At 49.1% G+C, this 18411-nt stretch overlaps 1 protein-coding gene across 3 annotated transcripts in view; it reads left to right on the top strand.

Annotated features, from left to right (window-relative positions):
* NSUN2 (NOP2/Sun RNA methyltransferase 2) overlaps positions 1–18411 on the top strand; it is a 52074-nt gene that overhangs the window by 25889 nt on the left and 7774 nt on the right. For all 3 annotated transcript variants that reach the window (XM_039522565.1, XM_039522564.1, XM_039522563.1), the window contains exons 11-15: positions 883–1013; positions 1728–1824; positions 4845–5020; positions 6269–6361; positions 6853–6988. In XM_039522565.1, coding sequence (XP_039378499.1) covers positions 883–1013; positions 1728–1824; positions 4845–5020; positions 6269–6361; positions 6853–6988 — 633 coding nt within the window. The remainder of the gene's footprint in view (positions 1–882; positions 1014–1727; positions 1825–4844; positions 5021–6268; positions 6362–6852; positions 6989–18411) is intronic.

Below are 18411 nucleotides of genomic sequence, written 5' to 3'. Positions count from 1 at the left end.
GTGTATAGGGAAATAATGGGAGTGCAGCAGTGTATGGAGGTGAATGGTGTATAGAGCCGTGGAGAGTGAAGGGCATAGGGGTGGCGGCTCTGGGAGCTGGAGAGGATGGGTTGGAGTGTGCTGTAAGGGTTACAGGGCTGGAATGGGTAGGTGTGGGTGGCAGGACGGAATGGGGAGGGATGCAGTGAGGGGGGAGGGGGTTGGGATGCAATGACGGGGTGATGGAGGTGTGTGGAGACTGGGATGGGGAGGGATGAAATGACTGGGAATGGCGGCGCAGGAGGGTTAGAATGGGGAGGGATGCAGTGAAGGTGGATGGGAGTGCAGCCCAGCACTCAGAGATAGGGATACACACACCTCAAACTCCTGGGTGCCAGCAATAGGGAAACAGACAGACCGTGATTTGTCACAGTGCCCACACCGCAGCTCAAGCCCAGTCACACAAGGCATGCAAGGAGAAGGGAACTGGGCAGCAGTGGGAGATGGACATGCCATGTGACCCCTCAACAGCCGCATGCTGAGCGCTCGCAAGTCACACTTGCACTAGTTCCTCCCCTGCCGTAACCCAGACAGTAGGAGCTGCAGGCGGGGAAGCACGTGGACCTCGCTGGCTGCCCCTAGGGCTAGGAGCTGGACATGCTGGCTGCTTCCCAACCCAGGAGCCGCATGGCACGGTGGCTAGCAGGGAGTCTGCCAGCCCCACTATGCGGCGTGGCGGCGCCGCCAACTGGACAGTCAATGGCACGGTCAGTGGTGCTGACTGGAGCTGCCACGATCTCTTTTTGACCGGGTGTTCCGTTCCAAAACTGGACACCGGTCACCATATTGTTACAGGATGCAAAATTGCAGGCTGAAACGACATTGTCCCATTTTCCCATGCAGGTAATGCTAAAAGATGGACAGTGGTTTGAAGCCTGGAAGGACGTGCCTTCTAACAGGCAGACCCAAATTCGGCCCACCATGTTCCCAATAAAAGATGAAGAAAAACTGAAAGTAATGAACCTGGAGCGTTGGTAAGTTTTCCTAGAGTGGTTTAAAGTGATAGAGAATTTTGAGGTTTAGCTTTTATGGCGATGGGAAGACACCTTGCGGTAAGTGGCAGTTTAGTTTTAGGAATGAATTGTGAGCTAGAACCAAACTTTTATGTGGCTAGAATGCGGTGTTCATTATAAGCATTGGTATCTGGATACTATGATTAGAACCCTAAAAATACATATGGCATTAAGAGAGAATTACAGGTTGATTTCGAGGAAGATTGTACTACTTGGTGACAACATAAGAACAAATTCTGGGCTTCATTTACAATCTGGCAGAATTACCACAAGCGTATACAGGGCATGAAAAGTGCTATGTAACAGCTAGGTATTACTGTTAGATCTCTTGATTAAAATAGTAGTGCAGTTAAACAACCAGTTGTGTGCAAATTGAAAAGCCTTTCATAGTGAATAATTAAAATAAATAAATAAAAATCAAGCATTTAAAATTCTCATTTTATCAACACTAAAGTTTAGTCACATTTAAAACTAAGGATATTTTACAACTGATGCAATTCACTATAGGAAGCTAGAATATTTCATTTAGACTCTGTTTCTAACTTGATGATTTCATCTTCCTAATTTTAACAGATACGTAATTTACACTAAAGTAAATGTGAGCATGTTTCTTTCAGTATTTCATAAAAACCTGATTGCTAGTATTGACCATGAAGTACTTTTTTCCCTCTCCAGCATTAGAATATTGCCACATCACCAGAATACTGGAGGTTTCTTTGTAGCTGTATTAATAAAGAAATCGCCAATGCCATGGAATAAACGCCAATCTAAGGTAATGTTCCTTTTTAAAGAGCAGTGATGACAGCATATATTATGTTTTGGAAGCTTTCATAAACTATTTAGAGTATTATTGGAAAAACCACAGTTAATAAAGGTAGTTGTCTTTCATGCCCATCCGTGAAGTATTTTTTTTAAACACTGCAAAAGTTCAATTTTTTTATTTTATGGAAACAAAGTATGGATTTATATAAAATCTTAACTTTTTCTAGTTGTATATTAAACGCATGTGGTGGCCCTTCTAGTGTGAAACTTATTTGCAAAAACATTCTATGAAAACTCCAGAACTTGATTCAATGCTAGAATGACCTTTCTAAGATTTATAAATACTTTTCATACTGATAAACATTCTGCTTTATAGGATTATTGTAAAATAAATAAATATAGGTGTCATATTGGGAATGTGATATATTAAAGGTATATCGTCAACTGAAAAATCATTTATATCTGAATCTTTGTAAAAAATAATACCTAAGATTGCTATAACTGAAAGAAATTAAAATTATTTTTCTGTTTATTTTGTGTAGTCAGTCAGCTAGCTTGTCAATTCCCTTTTGTTTGTGTGGGCCTTTCACACAGCAAGAAGGTAAAGGAAAACATTTTAGAAGCAGGTTTTCAAAAGCACCTATGGCAGGGATTCATAAACTAGGGGTCAGGACCCCTCAAGGGGTCGCAAGGTTACTACATGGGGGGGTCGCGAGCTGTCCGCCTCTACCCCCAAACCCTGCTTTGCCTCCAGCATTTATAATGGTGTTAAATATATTTAAAAGCCTTTTTAATTTATGGGGGGTGAGGGGGTGTTGCACTCAGAGGCTTGCTATGTGAAAGGAGTCACCAGTACAAAAGTTTGAGAACCACTGACCTAAGGTATTTAGGGTCCCATAGTTTGTAAATCCCTTTTAGAAGTAGGAAAATGAGATTGTGAAACCCCAGTAAAATAGAACGGCAGATACTGTACTGAAAGAACTTTTTTTTTAAACTGACAAGATTTCAAGTTGGTGTCCCTTTAACTTAAAACATTGCATCTCTTTAGAGGGGAATATTCCTCATGGGAATCACTTGGAACGATGAGGTGAAGTGACTTGCCCAGCAGGCCAGTAGCAGAGCTAGAAATAGTTTCAGTCCAGTGGTTTCTTCACTAGGCCGCTATGTGATTCCTCAGTGTTCAGTCCCCCCTTCTGTACATGTTGTTACAATGGAATGGAGATAATGGTCGTACTTTGAAATGTTTGCAATGTGTAGTTGCTAACAGGGCTGGGGAGAGAAATTTCATCTATGGTCTGTCTCAAAAGCTTGACAGTTTTATTATATTGTTTTATAATTTTCAGTGTGTGAGAGAAGACAGGTGTGTCTTCCTCTCTCCTTCTGCCTTCCACCTCACCATTCCCTTCAACATGTACCCCCTCCCCAGGAGTGAAAGTAACTTAAAGGACTTACCAATATGCCGGAGTCCTGAGCGGGGGCGTGGCCTCAACCGGAAGAGGCAGGGCCTTTCAGGATTTAAAGGCCCTGAGGCTCCGGCTGTGGCTGGGAGCCCCAGGGCCTTTAAATAACCCCGGAGCTACCAGCTGCAGAGGCGGCTGGGACCTCCAGGGCGAATTAAAAGGCCTGGGGCTCCGGCTGCCACGGAGTTCCGGGCCCTTTAAATCACCGCGGGAGCCCGACTGCCAAAGCTCCGGTGGGGATTTAAAGGGCCCAGGCTTCCCTGCAGCGGCAGGAGCACCGGGCCCTTTAAATCCCCGCCCGAGCCCGGCTGCCAGAGCTCCAGCGGTGCTTTAAAGGAACCGGGGCTCCCTGCAGCAGCTGGAGCCCTGGGCCCTTTAAATCACCGCCGCGGAAGCCAGTCCAGTCTGGCGTACTGGCCCATACCGGCTTACTTTCACCTCTGCCCCTCCCCCATCAAAATGTCCAGCACCCCTTCCTATCCCATTAAGCCATTAGTTGGCACTATAGAAACCATTAATATGTAAGAAGTTGCGCCTCGCTGTCTCATGACCTATGCTGCTGCATACACATATCACAGGCCTAGCAGCAGCAGTTTCGAGGGCTGCACACTACCTTGGTTATATAATCTGAGCTGCATGCTGAGCTGGCCCCTCAGTCCTACTACCAACCTCCAGCTGCGACTGCTGCATCTGCTTCAGCCAGGCTTTTCCAGCCGCCAGTCTCCAGCTGCACCCAGCCTGCCCCTCCTCCAAACTGTACCACTTCCCCACAGATTGACCAGCCTCCACACAGGGAATATTTTAACTATTCATTTTCTGGATTTCATGTCTTTAAATTTGTTACCTTCATTCCCACTTCCTAGATCCCCAAACACAGTGAGAAAGTAAGGGGCTCAGCCCCCTGCCGAGGGGTAGGGCTTCCATATATCCTAGCATGCACACCAACGGGGAGAATTGAGGACTGACATGCCTACGTCCCAGTTTTGCTATTCCTGATACTTTCCAACCATTCCTGTGTTCTCCCTTTCCACTTTCCTTAATTTCTACCCCCTCCACTTTACCAGAGGTCCCCTCCCCCCATCCCTTAATGGAGACCAAAGCCCTCTTCCCCTATTGCCACCTACTCTTGCACCCCTAGTTGCCATTCCTCTCCCCCTAAGCATTCTCGGGGGAAAAAATGTTTTCCAGGAAAAAATTTCAGTGCCTTCTGTACTCAGATTACATTTCTCAAAACAGACACACACCCCAACAACTTAATAAATGGCCTGAACAATTGGGTAGACTTTAGAGGACTTAGAAAAGTTGAGGTTTCAATGGAAAGCTGATCTTAACCTTAACTATAGCAGAGTTCTCACTCTGCTGTAATGGGGTGCATAGAGACCAAATACAGTACATGTATCTTTGAATGGATGGTAATGTGACCTTTGGGGAGCTACTTTATCCATGGTGTATACAATTAACTTTTATGTGAATGTTAGTGAGAGCTGAGCATATGTTCGTTTTAGGGATAATGTAGGTATTTTGTTATAACAATTGTATCTAACTTTTTCTTCATAATAATCTGGAACAGCTTCAGCGCAAGTTATCACAGAGAACAGGAGACGTTTCAGTGAGTGCAGCTGCTGCAGAAGATGGCTCTGTAGAGATTATTGAAGAACCACCAGATGCTGAGGATGAAGAGACTAAGGAAACTCAACACTTGCTGAATGCAGAGAGTGAGCAAAGCAAGAAAGATGGAGTATGTGGGTAAGCATCTGTCCTGTCCTGGCTTCCTGAGTGTCTAACACAAGAGTCCCATGCTTGGTGGAGAACTCCAGTTCTGTTCAGTTCTTAAATTGTATGTCTAATTTTAAAAAGTGGACCTAATAGAATACACACTGCACTTTCCATAACATGATTGTTTGCTTTAATTTTGCCCTTTTCCCTTGCCCTTTTCTTAGATTGGTGCTAAAGACATTTAAAGAGCTTGCAAATACATTGCTGACAGTGTGTGTTTGCTGTACAAGACTCGGTTCTTGTACAGTTCCAGTCTTGATTATCTTACTCTCTGAATACTCAAAGAACTGGTCTGAACAACTGGGCAGCCCAGAGGGAAGGGTGCTGACTTAGGATGCCTTTTTAATAGTGGAGTGATGATGCTTTTTGGAGACATGGCTCGGTTTTTGTGAGCTTTTTTAGAAATGAGTTTAAAAGAGGAACTTAAGGGAGTAGGTCTGTGGTACACTGGGATAGGAATGGCGTTTCAGGCATAGAAGGCACCATGGAAAAAAGCATAAAAGAGTGAGGAGGAGAAAAGGGTTTCAGTAGTGAAGTGATGAGACTGACTATGGATAGGTAAAAAATGAGAGCACCCAACTCTGTGTTGTCTATATTAAGGTACCAGTGTTTTATGGACTCATAGATTTTGTTTATACCTTCAAAAACATTTCATGGGTATTTTAAACCCTTCATTTCAATGTGCCAGCTGTGCAAGCAAAGGTTTACATCACATCTAACACACTTCAGTGCTTGATTTTTCACTCGCACTACATCAACCTTCTATCTGCACTGTCTGCTTTTTACATCAATCTCCTGTCATAGCAGTATGGAAACAGTTGCCTCTTCTGGCTCCTCCAGAGTCCATTATTTCTCCCTTCCCTACTGAGGAGGGCAGTACTACTTTCAAGAGTTGAGCTGTTGCTGCTCCTGACCCTCTTCTCTTTGCCTTATCTCCCACCTGCCTTCCCATTTGTGTCTGAGAGAACTTTTTAGCATGCTTCACAATTGCTCCCTCCATAAGCCTCTGCTCATCTTCCAGCTGCCGTATATTTCTCTTCTGCCATCTCTGTCTGAGTTTTCAGTGGTTAAAATTGTAGAATAGTATTGAATGCTAGTTGAAGTATGTGAAAATGTCAATGCCTGGTTTTGTACGTTTGTTACTATTTGCAGAACAAGCATTGACTAATGAGTAAATCTGCAGTGTTTAACAAAGTATTTACATGAATTTACTTCTAGACCACCACCATCTAAGAAAATGAAGCTGTTTGGATTTAAAGAAGATCCATTTGTGTTCCTGTCTGAAGATGATCCATTGTTTCCACCCATCCAGTAAGGAGAAATTCTGTCCTTTTATTCTGTAATAAAGATTTCAAAAGTAATTCATGATCAGTTCCACAGGTGAATAGGTCTAGTATAATTCTTGGGAGGAATCTAGATTATTGCTCATACATAAAGCAAGCTTCCTTAATTTTAAGATGACGTGAACATACTCAAAACTATAACTCTTCCTTTTAAATGGAAATAGCCAAGTAAGAATGAAAATTGAGTTAAGCTTAGAAATATTTTCAGAATGTAGGTAAAGCATTCAGCATGCAAATTTTCAACTGAACTTTATTTTTAAAATATATTTTTTTTCTCTGTGAATTTTCTAAAATGTTTTGATTCTATGGCGTGCCTGGATTAACTTCATGTATTCTGAAGCCAAACCATCTATTGAGTGGCTGAGTCGGGAGGGGGTTGTGAGGAATAGGTTAGTCAATAAATTGTCATTTACTCAATCTTGAACTTGGGCAAACAAAACATAAATATTATGACCACAGGAAGTTTTATGCATTGGATCCTTCATTCCCCAAGATGAATTTACTAACGCGAACTCAAGAAGGAAAAAAGAGGCAGCTATACATGGTTTCTAAGGAGCTAAGGAATGTATTGCTGAACAACAGTGAGAGAATGAAGGTATGACTCTTATTTTTTTAGATTTTCAGCAAGGGGCCCATAGGCAGTCAGTGTATGGATATTGTTTGTGTATCCCTCAAGAACCTAATGTGTGTCTACAGAAGCTATCTGCTGCTGGGACTTTTAGTCTAAATGGGTGTGTTTTGTTTCCTCTTGCCTTATTGTCAAGGAAGTGACTGTCTGTCTGAATTTTTGGTACCCAGTCTCCTCCAAGACTGGAAGTAATATTACTTCTACAAGATGGAGGAAGGGAATTCTTTAAAGTGGAGATGGTGCCACCCTGCACAATGAGAATAAAATAAGCGGAGAGGACCATACAATAGAATTTGTATAGATACATTTTATTCTTATGACCTGGGATTTGTAACAGTGGAGTAGAGCTGGTTGGGAACTTCTCAGACAAAACTTCTTTTGTTGGAAAAAAAATGATCCTTTGAAGCCAAAACTACTACTGTGAGTGCTTGTCTGTGTGTGTTCCACATCAAGTACACATGTGCTCTATGTGCCAAAGATTGGAACACTTTGGTCAGCAGTGTCTGTTGTTCGTACCTGCACCCTGCAAAGCCTGGGGCCACAGGGACATGCTGGCCACTTCCGGGAGCGACACAGGGTCAGGGCAGGCAGGGACCCTGCCTTAGCTCTGCTGCACTGCCTGGCTGGAGCCCACACCCCGCACTCCCTCCACATCCCAGCCCTGAGCTCCCTCCTAGAGCCTGCACCCCAGCTCAGAGCCCCTTCCAGCACCCAAACTCCCTCCTAGAGCTTGAACCCCTTCTTGCAGCTCTGCCCCAGGCTCAGCCTGGAGCCCCCTCCCACACTCTGAACCCCTTGGCCCCAGTCCAGAGCCTGCACCCTAACCCTCTGCCCAGTGAAAGTGAGTGAGGGTAGGGGAAAGTGAGCGACGGAGGGAGGAGGGATGAAGTGAGTGGGGCAGGGCCTTGGGGAAGGGGCAGGGCAAGGGTGTTTGGGTCTGTGTGATTAGACAGTTGGCAACCCTACCTGGGGGGGATAAAAGAGGGCAGAGCAACCAACCAACCATCATTTCCTTTCACTGTCCTTGACTGTTAGAACCAGTTGATAGTGTCCCATCTCGTCTGCTCGGATATTAGTTTACCTGTAAATAGTTAGCTATTGGTAGTTAGGTTATATTGTAATCTGATAGGTTTTTAGTTTATTAGGGGTTTTTTTATTCTTTGTTTTTCCCAGTGGGGAAATTTCCTCATGTCTGCTCAAAACTCCCCAGGTTTTAAATTGTGTTTGTCATATGAGGCTGCTGTGCCCCTTAATGACAGTACTCTACTCTAATTGTCTTTACTGCCTGGCTGATGGACTTGTTAGGGGAAAATGTAGGGATTGTAAGTCCCTTATGAAAAGGTCTGCTAAATTCAAAGAACAGGCTAAAACTTCCTCTGTTAGAATAATCAGTGTAACCTATTTCAGACCCTGAAGGGAGATAGGATCTTCCCAGTCTTTAACAATTCTCAACTGAAAGTGTTCCTGCCATGGCCTGAGCCTCAGAGGGTCACTGTTACCTCAGCCTCTGCTGGGGCAGATAGCAGAAAAACCCTATTACCAGAAGTAGTGTAAAGCTCAGTCCTCTACTAAAACTGCTCCGAAAAAGAAAGGAGAGATTACTCTTCCTTGCTCTTCACAGATTGCTTCTAAAATTACCTCAAGTCCCTTCAGGTCTCAAAGAGAGAGCCTCTAAGAACTTGGGGCTGCTGACGCCTGCTTCTCTTAGCAGTGGTACTGCGCTCCTCGGCTCTGCTTCCTTCAGCTCCAACACAGTCAGAGCTGTTAGCTTTAGGGCCAACTCATTCATGGCAGTGCTTTAAGGTGCCAAGGTTGCTGCTGCCATCTGTACCAGCTGTATCTAGGTCTAAAACCTTGGTATTGGATCTGTCCCCAGCAGAGCAGCAAAGTGCTGATGTACACAGCATGAGTGGATCTGACTGTGACTGCCCTTTGAGCCTCCATTGCTGTCCAAGTCAGGACTATTGGGGTTATTGCTTGGGAGTCCTGTAGGATCTGCCCCTCAACAGCAAGATGAAGCTGTGCTGTCGTCTTCTTCTGATAGTGAGGATGCCTCACCTTCATCAAGGTTGCCGTGCTATGATCCATATAAGGTGAGGATACAGACTAGGGTTAAAGGCAAACTAAAGTAAGTTAAGCCAGTTCCCTCTGTCTGATATCTAACCCCAGCCACATATTTTTCATCTATGTGGTCAAAGTTCTTGATCTTATTGGCCCCTGTAGTCCTATCAACCCACCATCAGACACTCTTCAACATCTGCTTCCAGGGACAGGTTGCCTTCACCTCGGGCTCTGTGTTTCAGTATCAGTAATTATGTCAGCAGTTTGGGGTCTCTGCTTTTTAGCTGCATTGGCTTCTCACTAATGATGTTACTTAGCATAACGCTATTGATAATATCTTCACATACACATCCCCTTCATTACCAGATAAAGCTGATTCATCACCTTTGACTTTACTAGAATTATAAATTAAACTTTGGTAAATGGCAATGATACTTGGAATGCCATTTCAGCCTATCCAAGATAAGGGACATAAATTGGACATTTTATGTATGTCCTAATCTGAGGGGCTTGCTTTTCCCATAAACAAGATTGTCACAGTTATAATGGCAGACACCAGCATCACTGCCTGCAACTTGTAAAAAGGTGAAAAAATGGTATTGGTTCCTTCAGTTGAGTTTGAATATTTTCCATTTTAGATGCTGGAAATAATTTTTAAAAGTTAGTCTGTCCAGTAGTCACAACCTCCTTCCTTGTCCCTCTCCCTGAAGAGTCTACTTTAGCAAGGGGTTCAGTTGCTTCTGACTCTAGGGCCTGTCAAGGACGTTCCCTGGTGAGCATTGGGCAAAAGGCTTCTATGCCCAATATTTTCCGATTCCCAAGAAATCGGGAGGCTCGCGTTTGACATTAGACTTGAGAAATCTAAATTCCTTTGTGCGTCAGTTCAAGTTTCAGATGGTAGCCTTCCCTTCCTTTCTGCCCATCCTGGATCCTCTTGATTGGTTTGCAGCTCTCGATTCACCTAACACATTAGAAATACGTGTGTTTTGTAGTGGGCAGTACCAATGCAGGGGGCTGCCTTTCTCTTGCTGATGGCCCCAGGGACTTTTATGAAATGCCTGGCTGTAATTGTAGTGCATTTAAGTTGAAGGAATATCTTGGTTTACCTGTATATCAATGACTGGTTAGTTCAGGTTTCTTCTCCTTGACAAGTATCAGACAGCATTCAGTACATGAGAATAAACAAGGGCCTGTCTCACGTGGCTGTCTCAAAGAATAGAATTTATTGGGACCCTCATAGGCTGCACGGTTGCAGAGTTGTTTCTGTCTCAGACCAGGTTCAACAACATGTTGGAACTGATCAGTCAGCTACAGAACAGCCCTCAGACAGAACAAGCCTTTTTGCCTGTTGGGTCATATGACCCCATGCACTCTGGTAAGTCCATTTGCAAGGCTGCATCTTCAGGAGTGGCTAAAAACTGTTTATCGCCTCAGAGTATGGATGTGAAGCTGCAGATTCCCTCAGTTGGTGGAAGGATCAGCAGCAAGTTTGCAAAGGCATTCCTTTCTCTCCATCACTTCCTGCAAGGTTGATTGTCACAGATGGATCAGTGTTATTTTAGAGATGTCTCATTTCAGTGTCAGTGGTCTCATTGCATTACCTGGCATCCTATTGTTCTGGATCTCCAGGCAATACGGCTTGCATGCAGATCCTTTCTCTCTCATGTTGTAGGTCAACATATTGAAATATGATTGACAATACTGCAGCAGTATTTCATGTGAATAAGTAGGGAAGAGCTAGGGAAGCAGTCCTTTTATGGAACTTATATATTACTTGGCACAACTTAACAATATCTGCTGTTCATCTGACGTCTTTTCAGTTTATTGGTAGACTGTCTAAGCAGGAATTTTTTTGATGAACCGCAAGAGGACTGTAAAGGACTCTGTCATTAAGTCTGTGTTTGGTCAATGGGGCATACCCCAAATAGATTTATTCCCACCAACCACAAGAAATACATGTTTTTCTGCTGAAAGTGGGGACAGAACCTGAGTTCTTTAGAGGATATGTTTCTGATCCCATGGACTCAGGGTCTGCTTTATGCTTACCCCCCTGTTCCCTTAATCCCTTGTGTTGAGGAAAATCAAACAAAATGGAGCCCTGGTTATTCTGGTAGCTCCAGTATGGCACAGACAACACTGGTTTGCAGAACTCAGGAAACAGTTGCTTTCTCTTCCACTGTGTGCTGACTTGGTCAGCCAGAACAATAGGACCACTTTTCACCCAGTCGTGGCATCTTTCAGCTCTCTGCATGGAAAGAATTTGGTTGACAGATTTGGAGAAAACTTGTTCTGTTGATATTCAAAAGGTATTGATTGAAAGTAGGAAAACTTCTGTGAGTATTAACACAGCAAAATGGAAATGTTTTTCTATTTGGTTGACACGAAGCAATCTTTCTCCAATGGAAATGATGACTGTTGATAATCTTGATTACCTTTTTATCTTTGAAAAACCTGAAGTTTTCAGTTAGTTCTCTGCATGTCCATTTGGCTGCTATTTTAGCTTATCCTTCATTTCAGAATTATCCTGTGTTTTCTTCTCATCTTTCAGTTAAAATATTTTTGAAAGAAGTTGTTACAATTTTTCACCTGTGTGACAGCTTTCTCCTTCATGGGATCTTAAGATTGTACTTACAGGGCTTATGGGTCATCCTTTTGAACCACTGAGCTCCAGTACTTTGCTGCATTTGTCCATGAAGACAACTTTCCTTATGGCCATTACATCAGCACGTTGGGTGAGCAAGTTGCAAGCACTTATGGCAGGGCTGCCATGCACAATTTTCCACAAATACAAGTTCTTCTTCGAGTGATTGCTCCTATGCATTCCAGTTAGGTGTGCGCGCCGTGCGTGCACGGCTCTCCAGAACATTTTTACCCTAGCAACTCCAGCGGGCTGGCTGGGCGCCCCCTGGAGTGGCGCCGCTATGGCGCCTGTTATATACCCCAGCCGGCCCGTCCGCTCCTCAGTTCCTTCTTACCGCCCGTGATGGCCAGTTGGAACAGTGGAGTGCTATCTCACCTCCACAGCCCTACGGTTTCTCCGTATCTATAGTGTATATAGTTGTTTCACTTAGTTTAATAGTTAAGATTAGTTGAATAAGTTAGTTGTATAGTTGTTATAGTTGTGATAGTAGGGAATTAGTGGGGTTAGCCCCTCTTCTTCCACAACCGGTGCGGGCTCATGCTTTAAGCCCTGTGCGGCTTGTCAGTGGCCTATGCCCATCGGCGACCCGCACGATTCCTGCCTGCGCTGCCTCGGGGAATCGCACAGGACTGATAAGTGCCCGATTTGCACGGCATTCAAGCCGCGCACAAGAAAGGAGCGGGACTCGCGACTTAAACAGCTCCTTACGGAGGCGGCACTTCAGCCCCCCGGCACCGCCTAAACCATCCTCGGCGCGCAGCGCACCAGCGGCACCGAGCCGTCCCGGTACCGAGGCTCCTAAAGGCACGCAGACAGCACCGAAGTCCCGGCACCGTTCCCTCTCCCCCCAGAGGAAGCGGAAGACGGCGCACCCGGCTCCAAAACCTGCAGCTTCGGGACAGTTTACCCAGCCACCTCCGGCACCGGCTGTGGTAGTGCACAAGCCGTGCACGGTTCCGCTGACTCCAGCACCACAAGAGCCATCGAGTCCGGTACCTCCCTGCTCCCCGGCGCCGGCCGCGGTAGAGCTGCATCTCCCGTCCACCCCTGAAACGTTTGTGACGGCGAGAGAGCTTATTCAGCTCGTAGAGGCACCGAGCCTCCGGCCCCCGGCACCACCGGTGCGGGCTGTTCAATCGTTGGGCAAGCCTGCAATGATGCGGCCCCAGACCCCTGACGGAAGAGAGGGGCGACGCTCCAAGCCTCGGACCCGGTCCCGGTCCAGGCAACGGTCGCCGTCACGCCGGTCCCGATCCCGGCACCGATCACAGTCTCGGTACCGCACCCCGTCCCGGCACCGGTCGCAGTCCCGGCACTGCTCACGGTCCTGGTCACCGGACCGACGTACCGTTGGAGATCCAGTTCCCGGTACCGATCTCGACGTCGCGACTCCCGCAGCCGCTCTCGCCACCGGCGATCAAGGTCACGCTCTGGCTCCCGGTACCGAAGTGACCGACGGTCCAAATGACCGTCCTGGCACCATGACGGCCGGCACCGCTCCTCGGCACCGTCCGGGGATAAGCTGCCTCATTCAGCGGCGCACTCCATCAGCGCCTCGGCACCCCCGTGGCTTTCGCGTCAGCCATCGGTCGTCTCCCAGGCGGACAGCGAGACAGATCTCCGGGCTCCCACCCAGAGCCAACATCTTGGACACCAGCAGTGGGGTTTCTGGGTCCCCTGGTCCGGCTATGAGTCCCAAGGGCTCCCCTTGTCCCAGCGCCCAGTGGGTGCTGTACGCAGCATACCAGAAGCCATGGTGAGCCGCCCTCCCCCAACACCACTGGGGGATACCCTACCATCGTCGGACCCCGCAGGGCTTCCGTCAACCTCACAAGCCCCTGAGCAGCCTCCGGCAGAAGTGGTGGTACAGACTCTGTCTTCATCCTCCTCTCCGGATGAGGCAGTGGCGGGCGCCGCTACGGTGGACCCTTCCCCGATCGACCTGCGGGCCCACCAGGACCTTCTCCGCAGGGTGGCAAAGGCCATTGACCTTCCGGTGGCGGAGGTCCCGGAAGATGAAGACCCGGTGACCAACGTCATCGGCGCGGAGGCCCCGACGCGGGTGGCCCTGCCTTTTATTAAAACAATCCAGAAAAATGCCACGACCATCTGGCAGTCGCCGGCGTCCGTCCCCCCTACGGCAAGGGGCGTGGAACGTAAATACTCGGTCCCCCCCGCGGGATACGAGTATCTGTACACTCACCCCGCTCCGGACTCACTGGTCGTCCAGTCCGTTAACGACCGTGAGCGGCATGGACAGCCAGCCCCAGCACCGAAGTCGAAGGACGCCAGGCGCATGGACTTGTTGGGCCGCAAGGTGTATTCGGCGGGGGGTCTTCAGCTGCGCATTGCAAACCAGCTGGCCCTCTTAGCCCGGTACGCCTTCGACATTTTCGTGTCCCTCACGAAATACATGGAACTGATCCCGACGGATTCCCGACGAGAGTTTTCGGCTCTGGTCGAAGAGAGCAGGACAGCCTCCCGCTCTTCCATCCAGGCTGCTCTGGATTCGGCGGACTCAGGGGCCAGAACCCTGGCCTCTGGAATAACTATGCGGCGCATCTCCTGGCTGCAGTCCTCCACCTTGCCGCCGGAGGTGCAGTATACCCTCCAGGACCTGCCCTTTGAGACTCACGGCCTGTTCTCAGAGAAAACAGACTCGAGGATACAGACCCTGAAGGACGGTCGTGTAGCTATCCGCACTCTGGGTATGCACACGCCAGCTACCCAGAGGCGCTCCTTCCGCCAACAGCAACCCTTCCGGCCTTTTACCCAGGCCAGGTCAAGGCCTTATAATAGTCGGCGCAACGGCCTCAACCGCCGTCGACCTTCAGGCAGCAGGCGCAACCAGGCCCAGGCGTTGTCCAAGGGCCCACAGGGGCCCAAACAGCAATTTTGATGGGACGCCCGAGGACGGCTCATCAGTCTATTCCCAGGATCCAACCCCTTTATTTTGCAACCGCCTTTCCCACTTCCTCCTGGCGTGGTCCCAAATCACATCGGACAGCTGGGTACTCCGTACTATCCAGTATGGTTACCACCTTCAGTTTATTTCGCCCCCTCCTTCCCACCCACCTTCCCCGTCCCTCTTCAGGGACCCCTCTCACGAGCAATGCCTCTTGCAAGAGGTAGAGACTCTGTTGAGGTTGGGTGCCATGGAGGAGGTGCCGCAAGACAGGCGGGGCAGGGGATTCTATTCCCGTTATTTTCTCATCCCCAAGGCGAAAGGAGGCCTCAGACCCATACTGGACCTCCGGGAGCTCAACAAGTACATGATCAAGCTCAAATTTTGCATGGTGACCTTGGGGACCATCATTCCCTCCCTGGATCCGGGAGACTGGTTTGCCGCCCTCAACATGAAGGACGCATACTTCCATATTGCTATTTACCCTCCCCATCGACGCTACCTGCGTTTTGTGGTCAACGGTGCGCACTACCAGTTTGCGGTGCTACCCTTCGGCCTATCCACCGCTCCGAGGGTCTTCACCAAATGCATGGCAGTGGTTGCTGCAGACCTCCGCCGTCGTCGAGTTCACGTCTACCCTTATCTCGACGACTGGCTGGTTCGCAGGCCATCCCGCCAATTGGTAACAGACCAAGTTGCCGAGATACTCTCCCTATTTCGGGCACTGGGTCTTCTCGTCAATGTGGAGAAGTCCTCACTGACTTCATCTCAGAGGGTGGAGTTTATTGGAGCGGTCCTCGACTCCACGGTGGCCAGGGTCTGTCTCCCTCGCGCCCGGCACCAGACGATGGTCTCCATCATCCGAGACCTGCACGCTTTTGCCACTACGACGGTTCGGTCCTGCCTACGCCTCCTGGGCCACATGGCGTCGTGCACGTTCGTCACCACCTATGCGAGACTGCACCTTCGCCCATTTCAATCTTGGCTGGCGTCGGTGTACCGCCCACACCGCGACTCGATGGACAGAGTAGTCACGGTCACGAAGCCTACCCTCGCTTTGCTCAGTTGGTGGCTGAACCCAGAGGTCGTATGTGCAGGAGTCCCGTTCCGCCCTCCTCGTCCGTCCGTGACACTGACAACAGATGCCTCGGCGTTGGGATGGGGAGCACACCTGGGCGACCTACACACCCAGGGCCTCTGGTCGCCCCAGGAGCTCTCCCTCCACATCAACGTCAGGGAGCTGCGGGCAATTTGCTTGGCGTGCCACGCCTTCCACGCCCGTCTGCGAGGCCAGTGCGTAGCGGTGTTCACGGACAACACGACAGCGATGTTTTATGTGAACAAACAAGGCGGAGCCCGCTCCTCCCCGCTCTGCAAGGAAGCGATGCTCCTGTGGGACTTCTGCGTGACCCACTCAATTCACCTGGAAGCATCCTTTCTTCCGGGAGTGCAGAACACGCTGGCCGACCATATCAGCAGGTTGTTCCTCTCCCACGAGTGGTCCCTCCATCCAGATGTTGTCCACACAATCTTCCGGAGGTGGGGGTTTCCCCAGATAGACCTATTCCCCAGATAGACCAGAGAGAACAGGAAGTGCCACCTGTTTTGCTCGTACCAGGGTCGCTCGCCAGGCTCCCTGTCGGACGCCTTCCTTTACCCCTGGACGGATTGTCTCCTCTACGCCTTCCCTCCGTTCCCGCTAGTGCACCGAGTGCTACTGAAGCTTCGGAGGGACAGAGCCCGCGTCATACTCGTAGCTCCGGCCTGGCCGAGGCAGCGCTGGTACACCCTGCTGCTCGAGCTCTCCGTTCGGGATCCCATCCCCCTTCCGTTATGGCCGGACCTCATCACCCAGGACTTCGGCAGACTCCGCCATCCGAACCTGCAGTCCCTCCATCTTACAGCTTGGTACCTGAGTGGTTGACCCACGCAGAGAGGGACTGTTCGGCAGTACAGCAAGTCCTGCTAGAGAGCAGAAAGCCTTCCACTCGCTCCACTTACCTTGCGAAATGGAAGCGATTCGCACTCTGGTGTGATCAACGAGGACTCAATCCATTCGTAGTCCCGGTCCCTACCATCCTCGACTACCTTTGGTACCTTAAGGAGCAAGGTCTTGCGGTCTCCTTCTTGAGAGTACACCTGGCAGCAGTGTCCGCCTTTCGTCCATCTATGGGAGGTCGGTCCATCTTCTCTAACCCGATGGTTTCCCGCTTCCTTAAGGGCCTCGACCGGTTGTACCCGCCGGTGCGGCATCCTGCCCCGACCTGGGATTTGAACCTCGTTCTGGCCAAGCTTATGGGACCGCCCTTCGAGCCTCTAGCCACGTGCTCTCTGCTCTACCTCTCCTGGAAGACGGCCTTCCTCGTCGCAATTACATCAGCGAGACGAGTCTCTGAGCTCCGTGCTCTACCGGTTGGACCACCATACACCGTCTTCCACGGGGACAAGGTGCAGCTTCGACCACACCCGGCCTTCCTCCCCAAGGTGGTGTCGGCCTTCCACCTCAACCAGGAGATCTTCCTCCCAGTCTTCTTCCCGAAGCCGCACGCCTCCCCTCGGGAACAACGGCTTCACACCCTGGACGTCCGCAGGGCCCTTGCCTTTTACATCGAGCGGACGAAGCCCTTCCGGCGTTCGACCCAGCTGTTTGTGGCAGTCGCCGACCGCATGAAGGGTGAGCCGGTCTCCTCCCAGTGGATTTCCTCCTGGGTAACGGCATGTATTCGGACATGCTACGAGCTTGCTCGCGTGCCACCATGCCGCCTCACTGCTCACTCAACGAGAGCGTACGCCTCGTCGGCCGCCTTCCTGGCCCATGTTCCCATCCATCTATAGAGCGGCCACCTGGTCTTCTGTCCACACCTTCGCCTCCCATTACGCGTTGGTGCAGCAATCAAGAGACGATGCAGCCTTCGGCTCCGCAGTCTTACACTCTGCCACGTCTCACTCCGACCCCACTGCCTAGGTAAGGCAGTTACTCACCGTAGTAACTGTTGTTCTTCGAGATGTGTTGCTCCTATCCATTCCAGACCCGCCCTCCTTCCCCACTGTCGGAGTAGCCGGCAAGAAGGAACTGAGGAGCGGACGGGCCGGCTCCACTCCAGGGGGCGCCCAGCTGGCCCGCCGGAGTTGGTAGGGTAAAAATGTTCCGGAGAGCCGTGCACGCGCGGCGCGCACACCTAACTGGAATGGATAGGAGCAACACATCTCAAAGAATAAATATTACCTCGCCTACCTTCTGTTTTTAATACTGGGACCAACATGGCTACAACAACTAAGGCTGAGGGAGTTTCAACCCAGATAATTTCTAGGTGTGTATTAGGTTATATAGAGTTACAAGATGGCCATTTTACAGCTCCCTGGGAACATTAGGGCACATTCAACCAGGGCACAGGCAGCCTCCGCAACCTCATTTAGATATGTTTCTATAGTTGATATTTGTAGGGCTGCTACCAGGAGTGATGTATGTACCTTCACAAAACATTACTCTGTTGTGGAAGTATCATGTGCACATTCTCAATTTGGCAGAACACCCCAGAATAGCCAAAAGGCAATGGTCTGGGCACTCGCTTGGCACGTGGGAGACTCAGATTCAAGTCCCTGATGTGAATCAGACCTTAATGACTATTCTGAGAGTAACCACTACATTTGCAGAAAAAAGGGAAGTTATTTACTGATTCAATAAGTGGAGTTCTTCAAGATGTGTCATCTGTGTGTGTTCCATGTCTGATGAGCAAGTACTCCATGCACTGGAGATCATAACACTTTAGCCTGCAGTGTCCC

The sequence above is a fragment of the Mauremys reevesii genome, linkage group 2 (genome assembly GCF_016161935.1).
Source record: "Mauremys reevesii isolate NIE-2019 linkage group 2, ASM1616193v1, whole genome shotgun sequence".
NCBI classification, from domain to species: Eukaryota; Metazoa; Chordata; order Testudines; family Geoemydidae; genus Mauremys; species Mauremys reevesii.
The sequence above is the reverse complement of the archived record's forward strand: the minus strand, read 5'-3'. Positions and strand labels throughout refer to the sequence as shown.